Source organism: Oncorhynchus mykiss, chromosome 18 (genome assembly GCF_057628025.1).
Source record: "Oncorhynchus mykiss isolate SJ-2025 chromosome 18, ASM5762802v1, whole genome shotgun sequence".
Taxonomy (NCBI): domain Eukaryota; kingdom Metazoa; phylum Chordata; class Actinopteri; order Salmoniformes; family Salmonidae; genus Oncorhynchus; species Oncorhynchus mykiss.
In genome coordinates, this window is record NC_143039.1 from 9,800,935 (window position 1) to 9,827,683 (window position 26,749).

The window sequence follows — 26,749 nt, forward strand, 5'->3', positions numbered from 1 at the left end:
AAGTACACCGTTGACCAGAGTCCATAAGAATAGGGTGCCATTTGTTTCAATGGCTGTATCCCAATCTCCTCACCTCCACTCTCATTTCAAGTTTGCCCCACCAGGGTCCACTGGACAGAGGAGGTGAAGGTTTGAGAGGTCCACTGGACAGAGGAGGTTAGGGTTTGACAGGTCACCCACCAGATCCATTGGACAGACGAGGTTAGGGTTTGAGAGGTCACCCACCAGATCCACCTGGACAGAGGAGGTTAGGGTTTGAGAGGTCCACTGGACAGAGGAGGTTAGGGTTAGAGAGGTCCACTGGTCAGAGGAGGTTAGGGTTAGAGAGGTCCACTGGACAGAGGAGGTTAGGGTTTGACAGGTCCACTGGACAGACGAGGTTAGGGTTAGAGAGGTCCACTGGTCAGAGGAGGTTAGGGTTTGAGAGGTCCACTGGACAGAGGAGGTGAAGGTTTGAGAGGTCCACTGGTCAGAGGAGGTTAGGGTTTGAGAGGTCCACTGGACAGAGGAGGTGAAGGTTTGAGAGGTCCACTGGACAGAGGAGGTTAGGGTTTGAGAGGTCCACTGGACAGAGGAGGTTAGGGTTTGAGAGGTCCACTGGTCAGAGGAGGTTAGGGTTTGAGAGGTCCACTGGACAGAGGAGGTGAAGGTTTGAGAGGTCCACTGGACAGAGGAGGTTAGGGTTTGAGAGGTCCACTGGTCAGAGGAGGTTAGGGTTTGAGAGATCCACTGTACAGAGGAGGTTAGGGTTCGAGAGGTCACCCACCAGATCCATTGGACAGACGAGGTTAGGGTTTGAGAGGTCACCCACCAGATCCACCTGGACAGAGGAGGTAAGGGTTTGAGAGGTCCACTGGTCAGAGGAGGTTAGGGTTAGAGAGGTCCACTGGTCAGAGGAGGTTAGGGTTTGAGAGGTCCACTGGACAGAGGAGGTTAGGGTTTGAGAGGTCCACTGGACAGACAAGGTTAAGGTTTGAGAGGTCACCTGTTATTCTATATTCCCCAGCTCAATGCAGCTCCATCAGAGAGCATAGATTAATAATAGATGGGCAGTAATATGGAAACCTATCTAGCAGGATGGATGGGCAGATAGACAGACAGACAGACAGACGGAAACAAACATTAACCTCCTCTTCTGAGCCGCTTCGCTGAACGCAACAAATGAGCTTGAGCTGAGAGGAACACATGGACTGTAGTAACAGACTGAGCTGTCAGACAGGAACACACGGACTGTAGTAACAGACTGAGCTGTCAGACAGGAACACACGGACTGTAGTAACAGACTGAGCTGTCAGACAGGAACACATGGACTGGAGTAACAGACTGAGCTGTCAGACAGGAACACATGGACTGGAGTAACAGACTGAGCTGTCAGACAGGAACACACGGACTGTAGTAACAGACTGAGCTGTCAGACAGGAACACATGGACTGGAGTAACAGACTGAGCTGTCAGACAGGAACACATGGACTGTAGTAACAGACTGAGCTGTCAGACAGGAACACATGGACTGTAGTAACAGACTGAGCTGTCAGACAGGAACACATGGACTGTAGTAACAGACTGAGCTGTCAGACAGGAACACATGGACTGAGCTGTCAGACAGGAACACATGGACTGAGCTGTCAGACAGGAACACATGGACTGAGCTGTCAGACAGGAACACATGGACTGAGCTGTCAGACAGGAACACACGGACTGAGACAATAAGGGTGCAACATGAGACAGTTCATTGGACAACAGATTTCAAATCAGACAAATAAAAACCAGAGAAATACAGGAGCAGTATTTTTATTTGTCTAATAATAAACTATTTTACAAATCTTCCCCGTGTACAGCGGCTGTGCGCTTCACAAAGTCTGTTAGCTAGAGTCCTCGTTGTCAGCCTCCTTTTGAGCAACAATTCCAATTCCTGAATGTTTCACACTTCTTGATATGGAGACACAAAGTGAACACAGAGGAAGAGTCAGTCATCGTGTATTTGGTGAAGAGGAGAGAAGGCCTGCAAAAAAATCCCACTAACTTTCCCAAAAGTCTGTTTTTCAGAAATCCACAGTTGAACGATTCTGTGGAATCAGGAGGGAACAATAAGGACGTGGAATCCTCCAAAACAGGGATTTCTGGGAAAAATCCTGGGAAAGTCGCGGGAATTTTGCAACCCCCGAGAGAAGAAAGATGTGGTTTTTTTGAGGTCAGATGCGTCGACCTCTGGGATCCTTTGTAGATTCCGTCTGAGGGGGGGAAAAGAAACAGACAGACTGTCAGTTCATCAGACCACCTCATCAAACTACCATCAACCCTGTGTTCAGTTCATCAGATCACCTCATCAAACCACCATCAACCCTGTGTTCAGTTCATCAAACTACCATCAACCCTGTGTTCAGTTCATCAGATCACCTCATCAACCCTGTGTTCAGTTCATCAGATCACCTCATCAACCCTGTGTTCAGTTCATCAGATCACCTCATCAAACCAACATCAACCCTGTGTTCACCTCATCAAACCCCCATCCACCCTGTGTTCAGTTCATCAGATCACCTCATCAACCCTGTGTTCAGTTCATCAGATCACCTCATCAACCCTGTGTTCAGTTCATCAAACCCCCTCATCAAACCAACATCAACCCTGTGTTCAGTTCATCAGATCACCTCATCAACCCCGTGTTCAGTTCATCAAACCCCCTCATCAAACCAACATCAACCCTGTGTTCAGTTCATCAGATCACCTCATCAACCCCGTGTTCAGTTCATCAGATCACCTCATCAACCCCGTGTTCAGTTCACACTGCTTTGAACCAAGATCAATCCAGCCTTGGGGAGTAAAACAATCTTTCTGTCAATAAAACACACAAACCTTACCTATCATATTATCGTGACGTAGCGCTGGTAACCGCGGTAACGGCTGCTGTCTGCTCTCTGGGGGCTGTTTACTTGACGATAAGGCCCTCAGGCTAGCTACTGACTAACTGTGTGGAGGGAGGGAGGGAGGGAGGGAGGGAGGGAGGGAGGGAGGGAGGGAGGGAGGGAGGGAGGGAGGGTCTAGTGTGAACGGTCAGCGGGGTGGTTCTCAGAACGGGACATGCGTCCAAAATAGCACTACATTTCCAATACAGTACACTACTTTAGACCAGGGCCCGTAGGACTAACCCATAGGCCAGGGCCCGTAGGACGAACCCATAGACCAGGACCCGTAGGACTAACCCATAGACCAGGGCCCGTAGGACTAACCCATAGACAAGGACCCGTGGGACTGACCCATAGACCAGGGCCCGTAGGACTAACCCATAGACCAGGATCCGTAGGACTAACCCATAGACCAGGACCCGTAGGACTAACCCATAGACCAGGGCCCGTAGGACTAACCCATAGACCAGGGCCCGTAGGACTAACCCATAGATCAGGACCCGTAGGACTAACCCATAGACCACGGCCCGTAGACCAGGACCCGTAGGACTAACCCATAGACCAGGACCCGTAGGACTAACCCATAGGCCAGGACCCGTAGGACTAACCCATAGGCCAGGACCCGTAGGACTAACCCATAGACCAGGGCCCGTAGGACTAACCCATAGACCAGGACCCGTAGGACTAACCCATAGGCCAGGACCCGTAGGACTAACCCATAGGCCAGGACCCGTAGGACTAACCCATAGGCCAGGACCCGTAGGACTAACCCATAGACCAGGACCCGTAGGACTAACCCATAGACCAGGACCCGTAGGACTAACCCATAGACCAGGACCCGTAGGACTAACCCATAGACCAGGACCCGTAGGACTAACCCATAGACCAGGACCCGTAGGACTAACCCATAGACCAGGACCCGTAGGACTAACCCATAGACCAGGGCCCGTAGGACTAACCCATAGACCAGGACCCGTAGGACTAACCCATAGACCAGGACCCGTAGGACTAACCCATAGACCAGGACCCGTAGGACTAACCCATAGACCAGGACCCGTAGGACTAACCCATAGACCAGGACCCGTAGGACTAACCCATAGACCAGGACCCGTAGGACTAACCCATAGACCAGGACCCGTAGGACTAACCCATAGACCAGGACCCGTAGGACTAACCCATAGACCAGGGCCCGTAGGACTAACCCATAGACCAGGACCCGTAGGACTAACCCATAGACCAGGACCCGTAGGACTAACCCATAGACCAGGGCCCGTAGGACTAACCCATAGACCAGGACCCGTAGGACTAACCCATAGACCAGGGCCCGTAGGACTAACCCATAGACCAGGACCCGTAGGACTAACCCATAGACCAGGACCCGTAGGACTAACCCATAGACCAGGACCCGTAGGACTAACCCATAGACCAGGACCCGTAGGACTAACCCATAGACCAGGACCCGTAGGACTAACCCATAGACCAGGACCCGTAGGACTAACCCATAGACCAGGACCCGTAGGACTAACCCATAGACCAGGGCCCGTAGGACTAACCCATAGACCACGGCCCGTAGACCAGGACCCGTAGGACTAACCCATAGGCCAGGACCCGTAGGACTAACCCATAGGCCAGGACCCGTAGGACTAACCCATAGACCAGGACCCGTAGGACTAACCCATAGCAATCTGGTCAAAAGTAGCGCACAATCAAGGGAACAGAGGGCCATTTGGGACTAAACTGCTATAGTGTTTACCTGGCCAAGGGGGACAGTTGTGTCCCCCTGTTGTGTCTGTACCGTAACTCAGTCATGTAGTGTCCAGGTGTAACCTGTCTGTACCGTAACTCAGTCATGTAGTGTCCAGGTGTAACCTGTCTGTACCGTAACTCAGTCATGTAGTGTCCAGGTGTAACCTGTCTGTACCATAACTCAGTCATGTAGTGTCCAGGTGTTGTGTCTGTACCATAACTCAGTCATGTAGTGTCCAGGTGTAACCTGTCTGTACTGTAACTCAGTCATGTAGTGTCCAGGTGTTGTGTCTGTACCGTAACTCAGTCATGTAGTGTCCAGGTGTTGTGTCTGTACCGTAACTCAGTCATGTAGTGTCCAGGTGTAACCTGTCTGTACCGTAACTCAGTCATGTAGTGTCCAGGTGTAACCTGTCTGTACCGTAACTCAGTCATGTAGTGTCCAGGTGTTGTGTCTGTACCGTAACTCAGTCATGTAGTGTCCAGGTGTTGTGTCTGTACCATAACTCAGTCATGTAGTGTCCAGGTGTAACCTGTCTGTACCGTAACTCAGTCATGTAGTGTCCAGGTGTAACCTGTCTGTACCGTAACTCAGTCATGTAGTGTCCAGGTGTTGTGTCTGTACTGTAACTCAGTCATGTAGTGTCCAGGTGTTGTGTCTGTACCGTAACTCAGTCATGTAGTGTCCAGGTGTAACCTGTCTGTACCGTAACTCAGTCATGTAGTGTCCAGGTGTAACCTGTCTGTACCGTAACTCAGTCATGTAGTGTCCAGGTGTTGTGTCTGTACCGTAACTCAGTCATGTAGTGTCCAGGTGTTGTGTCTGTACCGTAACTCAGTCATGTAATGTCCAGGTGTTGTGTCTGTACCGTAACTCAGTCATGTAGTGTCCAGGTGTTGTGTCTGTACCGTAACTCAGTCATGTAGTGTCCAGGTGTTGTGTCTGTACCGTAACTCAGTCATGTAGTGTCCAGGTGTTGTGTCTGTACCGTATCTCAGTCATGTAGTGTCCAGGTGTAACCTGTCTGTACCGTAACTCAGTCATGTAGTGTCCAGGTGTAACCTGTCTGTACTGTAACTCAGTCATGTAGTGTCCAGGTGTAACCTGTCTGTACCGTAACTCAGTCATGTAGTGTCCAGGTGTTGTGTCTGTACCGTAACTCAGTCATGTAGTGTCCAGGTGTAACCTGTCTGTACTGTAACTCAGTCATGTAGTGTCCAGGTGTTGTGTCTGTACCGTAACTCAGTCATGTAGTGTCCAGGTGTAACCTGTCTGTACCGTAACTCAGTCATGTAGTGTCCAGGTGTTGTGTCTGTACCGTAACTCAGTCATGTAGTGTCCAGGTGTTGTGTCTGTACCGTAACTCAGTCATGTAGTGTCCAGGTGTTGTGTCTGTACCATAACTCAGTCATGTAGTGTCCAGGTGTAACCTGTCTGTACTGTAACTCAGTCATGTAGTGTCCAGGTGTTGTGTCTGTACCGTAACTCAGTCATGTAGTGTCCAGGTGTTGTGTCTGTACCGTAACTCAGTCATGTAGTGTCCAGGTGTTGTGTCTGTACCGTAACTCAGTCATGTAGTGTCCAGGTGTTGTGTCTGTACCGTAACTCAGTCATGTAGTGTCCAGGTGTAACCTGTCTGTACCGTAACTCAGTCATGTAGTGTCCAGGTGTTGTGTCTGTACCGTAACTCAGTCATGTAGTGTCCAGGTGTAACCTGTCTGTACAGTAACTCAGTCATGTAGTGTCCAGGTGTTGTGTCTGTACCGTAACTCAGTCATGTAGTGTCCAGGTGTTGTGTCTGTACCGTAACTCAGTCATGTAGTGTCCAGGTGTTGTGTCTGTACCGTAACTCAGTCATGTAGTGTCCAGGTGTTGTGTCTGTACCGTAACTCAGTCATGTAGTGTCCAGGTGTAACCTGTCTGTACCGTAACTCAGTCATGTAGTGTCCAGGTGTTGTGTCTGTACCGTAACTCAGTCATGTAGTGTCCAGGTGTAACCTGTCTGTACCGTAACTCAGTCATGTAGTGTCCAGGTGTTGTGTCTGTACCGTAACTCAGTCATGTAGTGTCCAGGTGTTGTGTCTGTACCGTAACTCAGTCATGTAGTGTCCAGGTGTTGTGTCTGTACCATAACTCAGTCATGTAGTGTCCAGGTGTAACCTGTCTGTACCGTAACTCAGTCATGTAGTGTCCAGGTGTTGTGTCTGTACCGTAACTCAGTCATGTAGTGTCCAGGTGTAACCTGTCTGTACCGTAACTCAGTCATGTAGTGTCCAGGTGTAACCTGTCTGTACCGTAACTCAGTCATGTAGTGTCCAGGTGTTGTGTCTGTACCGTAACTCAGTCATGTAGTGTCCAGGTGTTGTGTCTGTACCGTAACTCAGTCATGTAGTGTCCAGGTGTAACCTGTCTGTACCGTAACTCAGTCATGTAGTGTCCAGGTGTTGTGTCTGTACCGTATCTCAGTCATGTAGTGTCCAGGTGTTGTGTCTGTACCGTATCTCAGTCATGTAGTGTCCAGGTGTTGTGTCTGTACCGTAACTCAGTCATGTAGTGTCCAGGTGTTGTGTCTGTACCGTAACTCAGTCATGTAGTGTCCAGGTGTTGTGTCTGTACCGTAACTCAGTCATGTAGTGTCCAGGTGTTGTGTCTGTACCGTATCTCAGTCATGTAGTGTCCAGGTGTAACCTGTCTGTACCGTAACTCAGTCATGTAGTGTCCAGGTGTTGTGTCTGTACCGTAACTCAGTCATGTAGTGTCCAGGTGTTGTGTCTGTACCGTAACTCAGTCATGTAGTGTCCAGGTGTAACCTGTCTGTACCGTAACTCAGTCATGTAGTGTCCAGGTGTAACCTGTCTGTACCGTAACTCAGTCATGTAGTGTCCAGGTGTTGTGTCTGTACCGTAACTCAGTCATGTAGTGTCCAGGTGTTGTGTCTGTACCGTAACTCAGTCATGTAGTGTCCAGGTGTTGTGTCTGTACCGTAACTCAGTCATGTAGTGTCCAGGTGTTGTGTCTGTACCGTATCTCAGTCATGTAGTGTCCAGGTGTTGTGTCTGTACCGTATCTCAGTCATGTAGTGTCCAGGTGTTGTGTCTGTACCGTAACTCAGTCATGTAGTGTCCAGGTGTTGTGTCTGTACCGTAACTCAGTCATGTAGTGTCCAGGTGTTGTGTCTGTACCGTAACTCAGTCATGTAGTGTCCAGGTGTTGTGTCTGTACCGTATCTCAGTCATGTAGTGTCCAGGTGTAACCTGTCTGTACCGTAACTCAGTCATGTAGTGTCCAGGTGTAACCTGTCTGTACCGTAACTCAGTCATGTAGTGTCCAGGTGTTGTGTCTGTACCGTAACTCAGTCATGTAGTGTCCAGGTGTTGTGTCTGTACCGTAACTCAGTCATGTAGTGTCCAGGTGTAACCTGTCTGTACCGTAACTCAGTCATGTAGTGTCCAGGTGTTGTGTCTGTACCGTAACTCAGTCATGTAGTGTCCAGGTGTTGTGTCTGTACCGTATCTCAGTCATGTAGTGTCCAGGTGTTGTGTCTGTACCGTAACTCAGTCATGTAGTGTCCAGGTGTTGTGTCTGTACCGTAACTCAGTCATGTAGTGTCCAGGTGTTGTGTCTGTACCGTAACTCAGTCATGTAGTGTCCAGGTGTTGTGTCTGTACCGTAACTCAGTCATGTAGTGTCCAGGTGTTGTGTCTGTACCGTAACTCAGTCATGTAGTGTCCAGGTGTTGTGTCTGTACCGTAACTCAGTCATGTAGTGTCCAGGTGTAACCTGTCTGTACCGTAACTCAGTCATGTAGTGTCCAGGTGTTGTGTCTGTACCGTATCTCAGTCATGTAGTGTCCAGGTGTTGTGTCTGTACCGTAACTCAGTCATGTAGTGTCCAGGTGTTGTGTCTGTACCGTAACTCAGTCATGTAGTGTCCAGGTGTTGTGTCTGTACCGTAACTCAGTCATGTAGTGTCCAGGTGTTGTGTCTGTACCGTAACTCAGTCATGTAGTGTCCAGGTGTTGTGTCTGTACCGTATCTCAGTCATGTAGTGTCCAGGTGTAACCTGTCTGTACCGTAACTCAGTCATGTAGTGTCCAGGTGTTGTGTCTGTACCGTAACTCAGTCATGTAGTGTCCAGGTGTTGTGTCTGTACCGTAACTCAGTCATGTAGTGTCCAGGTGTTGTGTCTGTACCGTATCTCAGTCATGTAGTGTCCAGGTGTTGTGTCTGTACCGTATCTCAGTCATGTAGTGTCCAGGTGTTGTGTCTGTACCGTAACTCAGTCATGTAGTGTCCAGGTGTTGTGTCTGTACCGTAACTCAGTCATGTAGTGTCCAGGTGTTGTGTCTGTACCGTAACTCAGTCATGTAGTGTACAGGTGTAACCTGTCTGTACCGTAACTCAGTCATGTAGTGTCCAGGTGTTGTGTCTGTACCGTAACTCAGTCATGTAGTGTCCAGGTGTTGTGTCTGTACCGTAACTCAGTCATGTAGTGTCCAGGTGTAACCTGTCTGTACCGTAACTCAGTCATGTAGTGTCCAGGTGTTGTGTCTGTACCGTAACTCAGTCATGTAGTGTCCAGGTGTTGTGTCTGTACCGTATCTCAGTCATGTAGTGTCCAGGTGTTGTGTCTGTACCGTAACTCAGTCATGTAGTGTCCAGGTGTTGTGTCTGTACCGTAACTCAGTCATGTAGTGTCCAGGTGTAACCTGTCTGTACCGTAACTCAGTCATGTAGTGTCCAGGTGTTGTGTCTGTACCGTAACTCAGTCATGTAGTGTCCAGGTGTAACCTGTCTGTACCGTAACTCAGTCATGTAGTGTCCAGGTGTTGTGTCTGTACCGTAACTCAGTCATGTAGTGTCCAGGTGTTGTGTCTGTACCGTATCTCAGTCATGTAGTGTCCAGGTGTTGTGTCTGTACCGTAACTCAGTCATGTAGTGTCCAGGTGTTGTGTCTGTACCGTAACTCAGTCATGTAGTGTCCAGGTGTAACCTGTCTGTACCGTAACTCAGTCATGTAGTGTCCAGGTGTTGTGTCTGTACCGTAACTCAGTCATGTAGTGTCCAGGTGTAACCTGTCTGTACCGTAACTCAGTCATGTAGTGTCCAGGTGTTGTGTCTGTACCGTAACTCAGTCATGTAGTGTCCAGGTGTTGTGTCTGTACCATAACTCAGTCATGTAGTGTCCAGGTGTAACCTGTCTGTACCGTAACTCAGTCATGTAGTGTCCAGGTGTAACCTGTCTGTACCGTAACTCAGTCATGTAGTGTCCAGGTGTTGTGTCTGTACCGTAACTCAGTCATGTAGTGTCCAGGTGTTGTGTCTGTACCGTAACTCAGTCATGTAGTGTCCAGGTGTTGTGTCTGTACCGTAACTCAGTCATGTAGTGTCCAGGTGTTGTGTCTGTACCGTATCTCAGTCATGTAGTGTCCAGGTGTTGTGTCTGTACCGTATCTCAGTCATGTAGTGTCCAGGTGTTGTGTCTGTACCGTAACTCAGTCATGTAGTGTCCAGGTGTTGTGTCTGTACCGTAACTCAGTCATGTAGTGTCCAGGTGTTGTGTCTGTACCGTAACTCAGTCATGTAGTGTCCAGGTGTTGTGTCTGTACCGTATCTCAGTCATGTAGTGTCCAGGTGTAACCTGTCTGTACCGTAACTCAGTCATGTAGTGTCCAGGTGTTGTGTCTGTACCGTAACTCAGTCATGTAGTGTCCAGGTGTTGTGTCTGTACCGTAACTCAGTCATGTAGTGTCCAGGTGTAACCTGTCTGTACCGTAACTCAGTCATGTAGTGTCCAGGTGTAACCTGTCTGTACCGTAACTCAGTCATGTAGTGTCCAGGTGTTGTGTCTGTACCGTAACTCAGTCATGTAGTGTCCAGGTGTTGTGTCTGTACCGTAACTCAGTCATGTAGTGTCCAGGTGTTGTGTCTGTACCGTAACTCAGTCATGTAGTGTCCAGGTGTTGTGTCTGTACCGTATCTCAGTCATGTAGTGTCCAGGTGTTGTGTCTGTACCGTATCTCAGTCATGTAGTGTCCAGGTGTTGTGTCTGTACCGTAACTCAGTCATGTAGTGTCCAGGTGTTGTGTCTGTACCGTAACTCAGTCATGTAGTGTCCAGGTGTTGTGTCTGTACCGTAACTCAGTCATGTAGTGTCCAGGTGTTGTGTCTGTACCGTATCTCAGTCATGTAGTGTCCAGGTGTAACCTGTCTGTACCGTAACTCAGTCATGTAGTGTCCAGGTGTAACCTGTCTGTACCGTAACTCAGTCATGTAGTGTCCAGGTGTTGTGTCTGTACCGTAACTCAGTCATGTAGTGTCCAGGTGTTGTGTCTGTACCGTAACTCAGTCATGTAGTGTCCAGGTGTTGTGTCTGTACCGTAACTCAGTCATGTAGTGTCCAGGTGTAACCTGTCTGTACCGTAACTCAGTCATGTAGTGTCCAGGTGTTGTGTCTGTACCGTAACTCAGTCATGTAGTGTCCAGGTGTTGTGTCTGTACCGTATCTCAGTCATGTAGTGTCCAGGTGTTGTGTCTGTACCGTAACTCAGTCATGTAGTGTCCAGGTGTTGTGTCTGTACCGTAACTCAGTCATGTAGTGTCCAGGTGTTGTGTCTGTACCGTAACTCAGTCATGTAGTGTCCAGGTGTTGTGTCTGTACCGTAACTCAGTCATGTAGTGTCCAGGTGTTGTGTCTGTACCGTAACTCAGTCATGTAGTGTCCAGGTGTTGTGTCTGTACCGTAACTCAGTCATGTAGTGTCCAGGTGTTGTGTCTGTACCGTATCTCAGTCATGTAGTGTCCAGGTGTAACCTGTCTGTACCGTAACTCAGTCATGTAGTGTCCAGGTGTTGTGTCTGTACCGTAACTCAGTCATGTAGTGTCCAGGTGTTGTGTCTGTACCGTAACTCAGTCATGTAGTGTCCAGGTGTTGTGTCTGTACCGTATCTCAGTCATGTAGTGTCCAGGTGTTGTGTCTGTACCGTAACTCAGTCATGTAGTGTCCAGGTGTAACCTGTCTGTACCGTAACTCAGTCATGTAGTGTCCAGGTGTTGTGTCTGTACCGTAACTCAGTCATGTAGTGTCCAGGTGTTGTGTCTGTACCGTAACTCAGTCATGTAGTGTCCAGGTGTTGTGTCTGTACCGTATCTCAGTCATGTAGTGTCCAGGTGTTGTGTCTGTACCGTAACTCAGTCATGTAGTGTCCAGGTGTTGTGTCTGTACCGTAACTCAGTCATGTAGTGTCCAGGTGTAACCTGTCTGTACCGTAACTCAGTCATGTAGTGTCCAGGTGTTGTGTCTGTACCGTAACTCAGTCATGTAGTGTCCAGGTGTAACCTGTCTGTACCGTAACTCAGTCATGTAGTGTCCAGGTGTAACCTGTCTGTACCATAACTCAGTCATGTAGTGTCCAGGTGTTGTGTCTGTACCGTAACTCAGTCATGTAGTGTCCAGGTGTAACCTGTCTGTACCGTAACTCAGTCATGTAGTGTCCAGGTGTTGTGTCTGTACCGTATCTCAGTCATGTAGTGTCCAGGTGTTGTGTCTGTACCGTAACTCAGTCATGTAGTGTCCAGGTGTTGTGTCTGTACCGTAACTCAGTCATGTAGTGTCCAGGTGTTGTGTCTGTACCGTAACTCAGTCATGTAGTGTCCAGGTGTTGTGTCTGTACCGTAACTCAGTCATGTAGTGTCCAGGTGTTGTGTCTGTACCGTATCTCAGTCATGTAGTGTCCAGGTGTTGTGTCTGTACCGTAACTCAGTCATGTAGTGTCCAGGTGTTGTGTCTGTACCGTAACTCAGTCATGTAGTGTCCAGGTGTAACCTGTCTGTACCGTAACTCAGTCATGTAGTGTCCAGGTGTTGTGTCTGTACCGTAACTCAGTCATGTAGTGTCCAGGTGTAACCTGTCTGTACCGTAACTCAGTCATGTAGAGTCCAGGTGTAACCTGTCTGTACCGTAACTCAGTCATGTAGTGTCCAGGTGTTGTGTCTGTACCGTAACTCAGTCATGTAGTGTCCAGGTGTTGTGTCTGTACAGTAACTCAGTCATGTAGTGTCCAGGTGTAACCTGTCTGTACCGTAACTCAGTCATGTAGTGTCCAGGTGTTGTGTCTGTACCGTAACTCAGTCATGTAGTGTCCAGGTGTTGTGTCTGTACCGTAACTCAGTCATGTAGTGTCCAGGTGTAACCTGTCTGTACCGTAACTCAGTCATGTAGTGTCCAGGTGTTGTGTCTGTACCGTAACTCAGTCATGTAGTGTCCAGGTGTTGTGTCTGTACTGTAACTCAGTCATGTAGTGTCCAGGTGTTGTGTCTGTACCGTAACTCAGTCATGTAGTGTCCAGGTGTTGTGTCTGTACCGTAACTCAGTCATGTAGTGTCCAGGTGTTGTGTCTGTACCGTAACTCAGTCATGTAGTGTCCAGGTGTTGTGTCTGTACCGTATCTCAGTCATGTAGTGTCCAGGTGTTGTGTCTGTACCGTAACTCAGTCATGTAGTGTCCAGGTGTTGTGTCTGTACAGTAACTCAGTCATGTAGTGTCCAGGTGTAACCTGTCTGTACCGTAACTCAGTCATGTAGTGTCCAGGTGTTGTGTCTGTACCGTAACTCAGTCATGTAGTGTCCAGGTGTTGTGTCTGTACTGTATCTCAGTCATGTAGTGTCCAGGTGTAACCTGTCTGTACTGTAACTCAGTCATGTAGTGTCCAGGTGTAACCTGTCTGTACCGTAACTCAGTCATGTAGTGTCCAGGTGTAACCTGTCTGTACCGTAACTCAGTCATGTAGTGTCCAGGTGTAACCTGTCTGTACCGTAACTCAGTCATGTAGTGTCCAGGTGTTGTGTCTGTACCGTAACTCAGTCATGTAGTGTCCAGGTGTTGTGTCTGTACCATAACTCAGTCATGTAGTGTCCAGGTGTAACCTGTCTGTACCGTAACTCAGTCATGTAGTGTCCAGGTGTTGTGTCTGTACCGTAACTCAGTCATGTAGTGTCCAGGTGTTGTGTCTGTACCGTAACTCAGTCATGTAATGTCCAGGTGTTGTGTCTGTACCGTAACTCAGTCATGTAGTGTCCAGGTGTTGTGTCTGTACCGTAACTCAGTCATGTAGTGTCCAGGTGTAACCTGTCTGTACCGTAACTCAGTCATGTAGTGTCCAGGTGTAACCTGTCTGTACCGTAACTCAGTCATGTAGTGTCCAGGTGTAACCTGTCTGTACCGTAACTCAGTCATGTAGTGTCCAGGTGTAACCTGTCTGTACCGTAACTCAGTCATGTAGTGTCCAGGTGTAACCTGTCTGTACTGTAACTCAGTCATGTAGTGTCCAGGTGTAACCTGTCTGTACCGTAACTCAGTCATGTAGTGTCCAGGTGTTGTGTCTGTACCGTAACTCAGTCATGTAGTGTCCAGGTGTAACCTGTCTGTACCGTAACTCAGTCATGTAGTGTCCAGGTGTTGTGTCTGTACCGTAACTCAGTCATGTAGTGTCCAGGTGTTGTGTCTGTACCGTAACTCAGTCATGTAGTGTCCAGGTGTTGTGTCTGTACCGTAACTCAGTCATGTAGTGTCCAGGTGTTGTGTCTGTACCGTAACTCAGTCATGTAGTGTCCAGGTGTTGTGTCTGTACCGTAACTCAGTCATGTAGTGTCCAGGTGTAACCTGTCTGTACAGTAACTCAGTCATGTAGTGTCCAGGTGTTGTGTCTGTACCGTAACTCAGTCATGTAGTGTCCAGGTGTTGTGTCTGTACCGTAACTCAGTCATGTAGTGTCCAGGTGTTGTGTCTGTACCGTAACTCAGTCATGTAGTGTCCAGGTGTTGTGTCTGTACCGTAACTCAGTCATGTAGTGTCCAGGTGTAACCTGTCTGTACCGTAACTCAGTCATGTAGTGTCCAGGTGTTGTGTCTGTACCGTAACTCAGTCATGTAGTGTCCAGGTGTTGTGTCTGTACCGTAACTCAGTCATGTAGTGTCCAGGTGTAACCTGTCTGTACTGTAACTCAGTCATGTAGTGTCCAGGTGTAACCTGTCTGTACAGTAACTCAGTCATGTAGTGTCCAGGTGTAACCTGTCTGTACCGTAACTCAGTCATGTAGTGTCCAGGTGTAACCTGTCTGTACTGTAACTCAGTCATGTAGTGTCCAGGTGTAACCTGTCTGTACCGTAACTCAGTCATGTAGTGTCCAGGTGTTGTGTCTGTACCGTAACTCAGTCATGTAGTGTCCAGGTGTAACCTGTCTGTACTGTAACTCAGTCATGTAGTGTCCAGGTGTAACCTGTCTGTACAGTAACTCAGTCATGTAGTGTCCAGGTGTAACCTGTCTGTACCGTAACTCAGTCATGTAGTGTCCAGGTGTAACCTGTCTGTACTGTAACTCAGTCATGTAGTGTCCAGGTGTAACCTGTCTGTACCGTAACTCAGTCATGTAGTGTCCAGGTGTTGTGTCTGTACCGTAACTCAGTCATGTAGTGTCCAGGTGTTGTGTCTGTACTGTAACTCAGTCATGTAGTGTCCAGGTGTTGTGTCTGTACCGTAACTCAGTCATGATGTGGTCAGTCAGTCCCTGGCCCTGGGCGGCTGGTAATACTGGACCGTGGGCCGCGTCCTCGTGGTGGTCCTAGGCTGCCCGTCTCCCCCGCGACGGTACTCTAGCCCCTCCTCTTCCTTCTGCCACCACACATACAGACCTACCATCAGTTTGTTTATTTATTCAATCATACTGAATACGATTCTATTCTTATTTATTTTTTTATTTTTATCTTTATTTAACGAGGCAAGTCAGTTAAGAACAAATTCTTATTTACAATGACGGTCTAGGAACATTGGGTTAACTGCCTGTTCAGGGGCAGAACGACAGAGTTGTACCTTGTCAGCTGGGGGTTTTGAACTTGCAACCTTCCGGTTACTAGTCCAACGCTCTAACCACTAGGCTACCCTGCCACCCTCCCTCCCTCTTCCTTCCTCCCTCCCTCCCTAGCTCCTTCCCTCCCTCCCTCCCTCCCTCCCTCCCTTCCTCTGCCGTTCTGACAGGCAGGACCTGATCCTAGATCTGCCCTCTGGACTAAAGACACTGAGAATACACTGGGCTGGTTTATGAGATGATATTAGAGCAGCTGACCTTCCTGAAGGCTAAACCCACGTTGTATCAGTCTGTGTATTCACACCTGAATATGAGGCGCCATCTTAGACGCAACCAAGGCCTTTCTATTAGGTAGAACGAAGGCTCATTCTCAATGAGTCTTTCCTCGTTTCCTCACATCCTCTTTTCCTCTCCTCTTTCTCTAAAACCCATCAGAGACGACGGACTAGGGGTGGGGGCCTTGGACATTCTGCTCCAATACGGTTTGAGAAGCTGGAGAGGAGAGAGGACATGAGGGAACGTGGAAAGGTGAGTCGAGACAGAGCAACTGTAGTCCCATAGATACTTACCCAGAAGTCCGTGCTGACCGGTCTGATGTTGTGTAGAAGGACCTCCTCACAGTTTCCATACTCAGTGAAGACCACGACGGCCGTGAGACCAGAGGGATGAACAGCATCTATCCTGGACCTGTAGAACTACACACAGAGGTGTCATTACACACAGCATCTATCCTGAACCTGTGAGAACTACACACAGAGGTGTCATTACACACAACATCTATCCTGGACCTGTAGAACTACACACAGAGGTGTCATTACACACAGCATCTATCCTGAACCTGTGAGAACTACACACAGAGGTGTCATTACACACAACATCTATCCTGGACCTGTAGAACTACACACAGAGGTGTCATTACACACAGCATCTATCCTGGACCTGTAGAACTACACACAGAGGTGTCATTATACACAGCATCTATCCTGGACCTGTAGAACTACACACAGAGGTGTCATTATACACAGCATCTATCCTGGACCTGTAGAACTACACACAGAGGTGTCATTATACACAGCATCTATCCTGGACCTGTAGAACTACACACAGAGGTGTCATTACACACAGCATCCATCCTGGACCTGTAGAACTACACACAGAGGTGTCATTATACACAGCATCTATCCTGGACCTGTGAGAACTACACACAGAGGTGTCATTACACACAGCATCTATCCTGGACCTGTAGAACTACACACAGAGGTGTCATTACACACAACATCTATCCTGGACCTGTAGAACTACACACAGAGGTGTCATTACACACAGCATCTATCCTGGACCTGTAGAACTACACACAGAGGTGTCATTATACACAGCATCTATCCTGGACCTGTAGAACTACACACAGAGGTGTCATTACACACAGCATCTACCCTGGACCTGTAGAACTACACACAGAGGTGTCATTATACACAGCATCTATCCTGGACCTGTAGAACTACACACAGAGGTGTCATTACACACAGCATCTATCCTGGACCTGTAGAACTACACACAGAGGTGTCATTACACACAGCATCTATCCTGGACCTGTGAGAACTACACACAGAGGTGTCATTACACACAGCATCTATCCTGGACCTGTAGAACTACACACAGAGGTGTCATTACACACAGCATCTATCCTGGACCTGTAGAACTACACACAGAGGTGTCATTACACACAGCATCTATCCTGGACCTATAGAACTACACACAGAGGTGTCATTACACACAGCCATGACTCCCATCTATCTAACTATGACTCCCATCTATCTAACCATGACTCCCATCTATCTAACCATGACTCCCATCTATCTAACCATGACTCCAGTGTTAATATAGTTGATTGTCCTCCCATCTATCTAACTATGACTCCCATCTATCTAGCCATGACTCCCATCTATCTAGCCATGACTCCCATCTATCTAGCCATGACTCCCATCTATCTAGCCATGACTCACATCTATCTAGTCATGACTCCCATCTATCTAGCCATGACTCACATCTATCTAACTATGACTCCCATCTATCTAACCATGACTCTCATCTATCTAACCATGACTTCCATCTATCTAACCATGACTCCCATCTATCTAACCATGACTCCCATCTATCTAACCATCTAACCATGACTCCCATCTATCTAACCATGACTCCAGTGTTAATATAGTTGATTGTCCTTCCATCTATCTAACTATGACTCCCATCAATCTAACCATGACTCCCATCTATCTAACTATGACTCCCATCTATCTAGCCATGACTCCCATCTATCTAGCCATGACTCCCATCTATCTAGCCATGACTCACATCTATCTAACTATGACTCCCATCTATCTAACCATGACTCTCATCTATCTAACCATGACTCCCATCTATCTAACCATGACTCCCATCTAACCATGACTCCCATCTATCTAACCATGACTCCCATCTATCTAACTATGACTCCCATCTATCTAACCATGACTCCCATCTACCTAACCATGACTCCCATCTATCTAGCCATGACTCACATCTATCTAACTATGACTCCCATCTATCTAACCATGACTCTCATCTATCTAACCATGACTCCCATCTATCTAACCATGACTCCCATCTAACCATGACTCCCATCTATCTAACCATGACTCCCATCTATCTAACTATGACTCCCATCTATCTAACCATGACTCCCATCTACCTAACCATGACTCCCATCTATCTAACTATGACTCCCATCTATCTAACCATGACTCCCATCTACCTAACCATAACTCCAGTGTTAATATAGTTGTACCTTGTTGTCTTCCCAGTAAAGCGCTAGAACCTGGTCTCCTGGTTTCAAGTTCCCCAGGCCTTGAGCCACTGCAGGCTCCATGGTCCCAACCTGCCCCTGGTCTGACCTCTGGTCTGACCTCTGCCCTTTGACCTGCCCCGTTCTCTTCTTAGGGGCGGTGTTGGAGTTGTTATGGGCGGGGTTAGTGCTGTTCCTGTTGTGTGGCTCCTCCCTCTCCCTGGGGGCGGGACCAGAGGAGTAGTTCTGTTGTTTGATTGGCCCTGTCCGGTGTTCCGTTGACGAGTCACCGTTTTGGAGGTGTGGCCCCGTGCCTGGGCCGCTGCCCACTTGGCCTTTCACTGGACGAGACTCACCACGGGACACGCCCCAGTCCTGCGTCCCGGCGCTACAGTCCTTCTCTTGCCCCGCCCACGACGTTGAAGAGTTCGACGGTCCGTTGTCCCGGTAACGGTCAAAGTTGTCAGAGTTGGGCCTTTCCCTGTGGGACTTCCCCCCTCCTCCTCTCCGTCTGCTGTTGGGCTCAGCTCTGCAATACAAAACAACGTTACTGCACATCCCAGAATGCACCTTTCTTCGTTGGCACTGCGCACACATTAGAAAACAGTCAACTCTCGCACGTTGTATTCATAAACACGGATGACATTGACAATGAGACGACATTCATAGTCAAGTCTAATCAAGTATCCATACAAACTATGCCACTTAATATAATGTTTACATACCTTACATTATTCATCTCATATGTATATACTGTCCTCTATACCATCTACTGTATCTTGCCTATGCCGCTCTGTACCATCACTCATTCATATATCTTTATTTACATATTCTTTATCCCCTTACACTTGTGTCTATAGGGTAGTAGTTTTGGAATTGTTAGCTAGATTACTTGTTAGATATTACTGCATTGTCGGAACTAGAAGCACAAGCATTTCGCTACACTCACATTAACATCTGCTAACCGTGTGTATGTGACCAATAACATCTGCTAACCGTGTGTATGTGATCAATAACATCTGCTAACCATGTGTATGTGACCAATAACATCTGCTAACCATGTGTATGTGACCAATAACATCTGCTAACCATGTGTATGTGACCAATAACATCTGCTAACCATGTGACCAATAATATCTGCTAACCATGTGTATGTGACCAATAACATCTGCTAACCATGTGTGTGTGACCAATAACATCTGCTAAACATGTGTATGTGATCAATAACATCTGCTAACCATGTGTATGTGATCAATAACATCTGCTAACCGTGTGTATGTGACCAATAACATCTGCTAACCATGTGTATGTGACCAATAACATCTGCTAACCATGTGTGTGTGACCAATAACATCTGCTAACCATGTGTATGTGATCAATAACATCTGCTAACCATGTGTATGTGACCAATAACATCTGCTAACCGTGTGTATGTGACCAATAACATCTGCTAACCATGTGTATGTGACCAATAACATCTGCTAACCGTGGGTATGTGACCAATAACATCTGATAACCATGTGTATGTGATCAATAACATCTGCTAACCATGTGTATGTGACCAATAACATCTGCTAACCATGTGTATGTGATCAATAACATCTGCTAAACATGTGTATGTGATCAATAAAAATGTGATTTGATTTGATGAGACGACGTTCCCAATCAAGTCTAATCCAGTATCCATACCTGTTGTCTGTTCCGCAGTCAGACCTCTGGACCCCTTTAGGTTCTGATACACAGTTAGAACTGGACTCTGTCTGGTGCTGGCCTGGTTTAGAGGCAGCTGGTGCAGGTCCGTTGTCCTGCTTCATCCCTCCTCCTCCTCCTCTCTTATTAAACGACAGATCGGGTACCGAGTGCTGCTCTCTCCGACTTTGGTTCTGGAACCCTCCGGAACCAGTACTAGAACCTACTCTGATTCCCTGTTGGAAGGTTCTAGAACCAGAAGAATCCCCCTGGGTTCCGTCTCTGGGTTCTCTGTTCCGCTGGCCGGGGGCAGGGTAAGTAGCAGCAGGGCAGAAAACTGATGTCTGTCCTCTGGCCTCCCTGGCTGTTTGTCTCTCATGCTGGGCCTCTCTCCACCTCTCTGACCCTCCTCCACCTCCAGGAGGGGCCTTCTCCTGTGTCTGGCCCCTTTCCTGGCCTCTGTCCTGGGCTCTCTCCTGGCCTTGCCGGCTCCCTGCTGGAGCTGGGGCTGGGGTGGATGTGGCGATGGAGGGGTCGTGGCCAGGTTTAGGGAAATCCTTGTCACTATCCCTCTGGAAACGAGGTGGTCTGTCGTTCCTGTCGTTCCTGAAGTCTGATCTGTCGTTCCTCTCGTTTCTCTCCTTCCGTGATCTGTCGTTCCTGGACCAGTCGTTCCTACCGTCTGACCTGTCGCTGCGTTGGGGGTACCTGTCCTGGGACTGGCTGTTAGGAGGGAACGTCATCTTACCCTCATGATGCCTCTGGGAGGACTGGCTCTTTGGCTCTGGAGGAGAAACCCAGAGAGAACACACACACACACACACACACACATAGGTGTGAATGTTTAAACATTAAAACATTTCAACCAAATTGGATACGCAAAAGTAGTTTTTGTTTGCCGATAGACAGGCCTAGTGCCCGGTTCTGTCTGTCTGGTGTCTGACCTGCCTATACTGATAGACAGGCCTAGTGCCCGGTTCTGTCTGTCTGGTGTCTGACCTGCCTATACTGATAGATAGGCCTAGTGCCCGGTTCTGTCTGTCTGGTGTCTGACCTGCCTATACTGATAGACAGGCCTAGTGCCCGGTTCTGTCTGTCTGGTGTCTGACCTGCCTATACTGATAGACAGGCCTAGTGCCCGGTTCTGTCTGTCTGGTGTCTGACCTGCCTATACTGATAGACAGGCCTAGTGCCCTGTTCTGTCTGTCTGGTGTCTGACCTGTCTATACTGATAGATAGGCCTAGTGCACTGTTCTGACTGTCTGTCTGGTGTCTGACCTGTCTATACTGATAGATAGACCTAGTGCACGGTTCTGTCTGTCTGGTGTCTGACCTGCCTATACTGATAGATAGACCTAGTGCACTGTTCTGTCTGTCTGGTGTCTGACCTGTCTATACTGATAGACAGGCCTAGTGCCCGGTTCTGTCTGTCTGGTGTCTGACCTGCCTATACTGATAGACAGGCCTAGTGCACTGTTCTGTCTGTCTGGTGTCTGACCTGCCTATACTGATAGATAGGCCTAGTGCCCGGTTCTGTCTGTCTGGTGTCTGACCTGCCTATACTGATAGACAGGCCTAGTGCACTGTTCTGTCTGTCTGGTGTCTGACCTGCCTATACTGATAGACAGGCCTAGTGCACTGTTCTGTCTGTCTGGTGACTGACCTGCCTATACTGATAGATAGGCCTAGTGCACTGTTCTGTCTGTCTGGTGACTGACCTGCCTATACTGATAGATAGACCTAGTGCACTGTTCTGACTGTCTGTCTGGTGTCTGACCTGTCTATACTGATAGATAGACCTAGTGCTCTGTTCTGTCTGGTGACTGACCTGACTATACTGATAGATAGGCCTAGTGCTCTGTTCTGTCTGGTGACTGACCTGACTATACTGATAGACAGGCCTAGTGCTCTGTTCTGTCTGGTGTCTGACCTGTCTATACTGATAGATAGGCCTAGTGCACTGTTCTGTCTGTCTGGTGTCTGACCTGTCTATACTGATAGATAGGCCTAGTGCACTGTTCTGTCTGTCTGGTGTCTGACCTGCCTATACTGATAGACAGGCCTAGTGCACTGTTCTGTCTGTCTGGTGTCTGACCTGTCTATACTGATAGACAGGCCTAGTGCACTGTTCTGTCTGTCTGGTGTCTGACCTGCCTATACTGATAGACAGGCCTAGTGCACTGTTCTGTCTGTCTGGTGTCTGACCTGTCTATACTGATAGACAGGCCTAGTGCACTGTTCTGTCTGTCTGGTGTCTGACCTGCCTATACTGATAGATAGGCCTAGTGCACTGTTCTGTCTGTCTGGTGTCTGACCTGCCTATACTGATAGATAGACCTAGTGCCCTGTTCTGTCTGTCTGGTGTCTGACCTGCCTATACTGATAGATAGGCCTAGTGCACTGTTCTGTCTGTCTGGTGTCTGACCTGTCTATACTGATAGACAGGCCTAGTGCACTGTTCTGTCTGTCTGGTGTCTGACCTGCCTATACTGATAGATAGGCCTAGTGCACTGTTCTGACTGTCTGTCTGGTGTCTGACCTGCCTATACTGATAGATAGGCCTAGTGCACTGTTCTGTCTGTCTGGTGACTGACCTGCCTATACTGATAGACAGGCCTAGTGCACTGTTCTGTCTGTCTGGTGTCTGACCTGCCTATACTGATAGACAGGCCTAGTGCACTGTTCTGTCTGTCTGGTGACTGACCTGCCTATACTGATAGACAGGCCTAGTGCACTGTTCTGTCTGTCTGGTGACTGACCTGTCTATACTGATAGATAGGCCTAGTGCTCTGTTCTGTCTGTCTGGTGACTGACCTGCCTATACTGATAGACAGGCCTAGTGCACTGTTCTGTCTGTCTGGTGACTGACCTGCCTATACTGATAGATAGGCCTAGTGCACTGTTCTGTCTGTCTGGTGACTGACCTGCCTATACTGATAGATAGACCTAGTGCACTGTTCTGACTGTCTGTCTGGTGTCTGACCTGTCTATACTGATAGATAGACCTAGTGCTCTGTTCTGTCTGGTGACTGACCTGACTATACTGATAGATAGGCCTAGTGCTCTGTTCTGTCTGGTGACTGACCTGACTATACTGATAGACAGGCCTAGTGCTCTGTTCTGTCTGGTGTCTGACCTGTCTATACTGATAGATAGGCCTAGTGCACTGTTCTGTCTGTCTGGTGTCTGACCTGTCTATACTGATAGATAGGCCTAGTGCACTGTTCTGTCTGTCTGGTGTCTGACCTGCCTATACTGATAGACAGGCCTAGTGCACTGTTCTGTCTGTCTGGTGTCTGACCTGTCTATACTGATAGACAGGCCTAGTGCACTGTTCTGTCTGTCTGGTGTCTGACCTGCCTATACTGATAGACAGGCCTAGTGCACTGTTCTGTCTGTCTGGTGTCTGACCTGTCTATACTGATAGACAGGCCTAGTGCACTGTTCTGTCTGTCTGGTGTCTGACCTGCCTATACTGATAGATAGGCCTAGTGCACTGTTCTGTCTGTCTGGTGTCTGACCTGCCTATACTGATAGATAGGCCTAGTGCACTGTTCTGTCTGTCTGGTGTCTGACCTGTCTATACTGATAGACAGGCCTAGTGCACTGTTCTGTCTGTCTGGTGTCTGACCTGCCTATACTGATAGATAGGCCTAGTGCACTGTTCTGACTGTCTGTCTGGTGTCTGACCTGCCTATACTGATAGATAGGCCTAGTGCACTGTTCTGTCTGTCTGGTGACTGACCTGCCTATACTGATAGACAGGCCTAGTGCACTGTTCTGTCTGTCTGGTGTCTGACCTGCCTATACTGATAGACAGGCCTAGTGCACTGTTCTATCTGTCTGGTGACTGACCTGCCTATACTGATAGATAGGCCTAGTGCACTGTTCTGTCTGTCTGGTGACTGACCTGTCTATACTGATAGATAGGCCTAGTGCTCTGTTCTGTCTGTCTGGTGTCTGACCTGCCTATACTGATAGATAGGCCTAGTGCACTGTTCTGTCTGTCTGGTGTCTGACCTGCCTATACTGATAGACAGGCCTAGTGCACTGTTCTGTCTGTCTGGTGACTGACCTGTCTATACTGATAGATAGGCCTAGTGCTCTGTTCTGTCTGTCTGGTGACTGACCTGCCTATACTGATAGACAGGCCTAGTGCACTGTTCTGTCTGTCTGGTGTCTGACCTGTCTATACTGATAGATAGGCCTAGTGCTCTGTTCTGTCTGTCTGGTGTCTGACCTGTCTATACTGATAGATAGGCCTAGTGCTCTGTTCTGTCTGTCTGGTGTCTGACCTGTCTATACTGATAGATAGACCTAGTGCTCTGTTCTGACTGTCTGGTGTCTGACCTGCCTATACTGATAGATAGACCTAGTGCACTGTTCTGTCTGTCTGGTGTCTGACCTGCCTATACTGATAGATAGGCCTAGTGCACTGTTCTGACTGTCTGTCTGGTGTCTGACCTGTCTATACTGATAGATAGGCCTAGTGCACTGTTCTGACTGTCTGGTGTCTGACCTGCCTATACTGATAGATAGACCTAGTGCACTGTTCTGTCTGTCTGGTGTCTGACCTGCCTATACTGATAGATAGGCCTAGTGCACTGTTCTGACTGTCTGTCTGGTGTCTGACCTGTCTATACTGATAGATAGGCCTAGTGCACTGTTCTGTCTGTCTGGTGTCTGACCTGCCTATACTGATAGATAGGCCTAGTGCACTGTTCTGACTGTCTGTCTGGTGTCTGACCTGTCTATACTGATAGATAGACCTAGTGCACGGTTCTGTCTGTCTATCTGGTGTCTGACCTGTCTATACTGATAGATAGACCTAGTGCACAGCTCTGTCTGTCTGTCTGTCTGGTGTCTGACCTGCCTATACTGATAGATAGACCTAGTGCCCGGTTCTGACTGTCTGTCTGTCTGGTGGCTAACCTGCCTATACTGATAGATAGACCTAGTGCACGGTTCTGACTGGTGTCTGACCTGCCTATACTGATAGATAGACCTAGTGCACGGTTCTGTCTGTCTGGTGACTGACCTGCCTATACTGATAGATAGACCTAGTGCACGGTTCTGTCTGTCTGGTGACTGACCTGCCTATGCTGATAGATAGACCTGGTGCACGGTTCTGTCTGGTGTCTGACCTGTCTATACTGATAGATAGACCTAGTGCACGGTTCTGTCTGTCTGTCTGTCTGTGTGCCCCTCCCCTCTCTCTTCCCCACCTCTCTAGCTGTTCTGTCTGTCTCTGTGCCCCTCCCACCTCTCTAGCTCGCTATGAAAAGATGTGAGTGTTTGTGTTCTCGGAAGTACGGCAACTAATCCTGTCTCCGTTTTCAAAAATACTGAATGTCAGGAGGCGATTCGTAGAGGAAGATGTATTTTCAGTCTACTAAATGTCTCCTTACTACATTTGAACACAGTGAATAAACAGAGTTTTCTATTGTGTTATTGACTGTACGTTTGTTTATGTAACTCTGTGTTGTTGTTTTTATGTTTGTTTACTCCATGTGTAACTCTGTGTTGTTGTTTTTGTCGCACTGCTTTGCTTTATCTTGGTCAGGGTTGCAGTTGTAAATGAGAACTTGTTCTCAACTGGCCTCCCTGGTTAAATAAAGGTGAAATAAAATAAATGGAATTGGCAAGTCATGGTATTTAACGAGATGTAAAGATTGGTCTGTGCTCAGGCGGCAGGCAGCAGGCAGGCTGTAAAATTGTTTATCCCACAGGCAGCTCAAGATTCATTTGATGGACGTTAGTCCCACTTCAGAAGCGACCTTCCTTTAAAGTACCCGTTCAGCGGGCGCTTCGACTCTCCAGAGAACGTTTGGTTTGGGCATTTTAAAAGCTGTCGTTGTACACTTAACAGACAAACAAACATGCCGAAGCAGAGGTGCTTTCAAGGGGATATGACTGAGGGAGATTTCACTGTCTGACTGAGGGAGATTTCACTGTCTGACTGAGGGAGATTTCACTGTCTGACTGAGGGAGATTTCACTGTCTGACTGAGGGAGATTTCACTGTCTGACTGAGGGAGATTTCACTGTCTGACTGAGGGAGATTTCACTGTCTGACTGAGGGAGATTTCACTGTCTGACTGAGGGAGATTTCACTGTCTGACTGAGGGAGATATAACTGTCTGACTGAGGGAGATTTCACTGTCTGACTGAGGGAGATTTCACTGTCTGACTGAGGGAAATTTCACTGTCTGACTGAGGGAGATTTCACTGTCTGACTGAGGGAGATTTCACTGTCTGACTGAGGGAGATTTCACTGTCTGACTGAGGGAGATTTCACTGTCTGACTGAGGGGGATTTCACTGTCTGACTGAGGGAGATTTCACTGTCTGACTGAGGGGGATTTCACTGTCTGACTGAGGGAGATTTCACTGTCTGACTGAGGGAGATTTTACTTTCTGACTGAGGGAGATTTCACTGTCTGACTGAGGGAGATTTCACTGTCTGACTGAGGGAGATTTCACTGTCTGACTGAGGGAGATTTCACTGTCTGACTGAGGGAGATTTCACTGTCTGACTGAGGGAGATTTCACTGTCTGTCTGAGGGAGATAGAACTTCACTGTCTGTCTGAGGGAGATAGAACTTCACTGTCTGACTGAGGGAGATAGAACTTCACTGTCTGACTGAGGGAGATGTCACTGTCTGTCTGAGGGAGATAGAACTTCACTGTCTGACTGAGGGAGATGTCACTGTCTGACTGAGTGAGATAG

At 48.2% G+C, this 26,749-nt stretch overlaps 1 protein-coding gene across 5 annotated transcripts in view; it reads right to left on the reverse strand.

Annotated features, from left to right (window-relative positions):
* Positions 1 to 1,775: 1,775 nt before the first annotated feature.
* LOC110517270 (tudor domain-containing protein 3) overlaps positions 1,776 to 26,749 on the reverse strand; it is a 64,814-nt gene continuing 39,840 nt past the window's right edge. For 2 of the 5 annotated variants that reach the window (XM_090206732.1, XM_090206730.1), the window contains exons 11-15: positions 20,022 to 20,805; positions 18,336 to 18,861; positions 16,081 to 16,206; positions 15,183 to 15,318; positions 1,776 to 2,231 (exon numbers count right to left, since the gene is read on the reverse strand). In XM_090206732.1, coding sequence (XP_090062858.1) covers positions 15,208 to 15,318; positions 16,081 to 16,206; positions 18,336 to 18,861; positions 20,022 to 20,805 — 1,547 coding nt within the window. In that variant the 3' untranslated portion in view covers positions 1,776 to 2,231; positions 15,183 to 15,207. Of the gene's footprint in view, positions 2,232 to 15,182; positions 15,319 to 16,080; positions 16,207 to 17,076; positions 17,211 to 18,335; positions 18,862 to 20,021; positions 20,806 to 26,749 lie in introns of those variants that run through there. The other 3 variants (XM_090206731.1, XM_090206733.1, XM_090206734.1) reach the window with 3 other exon arrangements.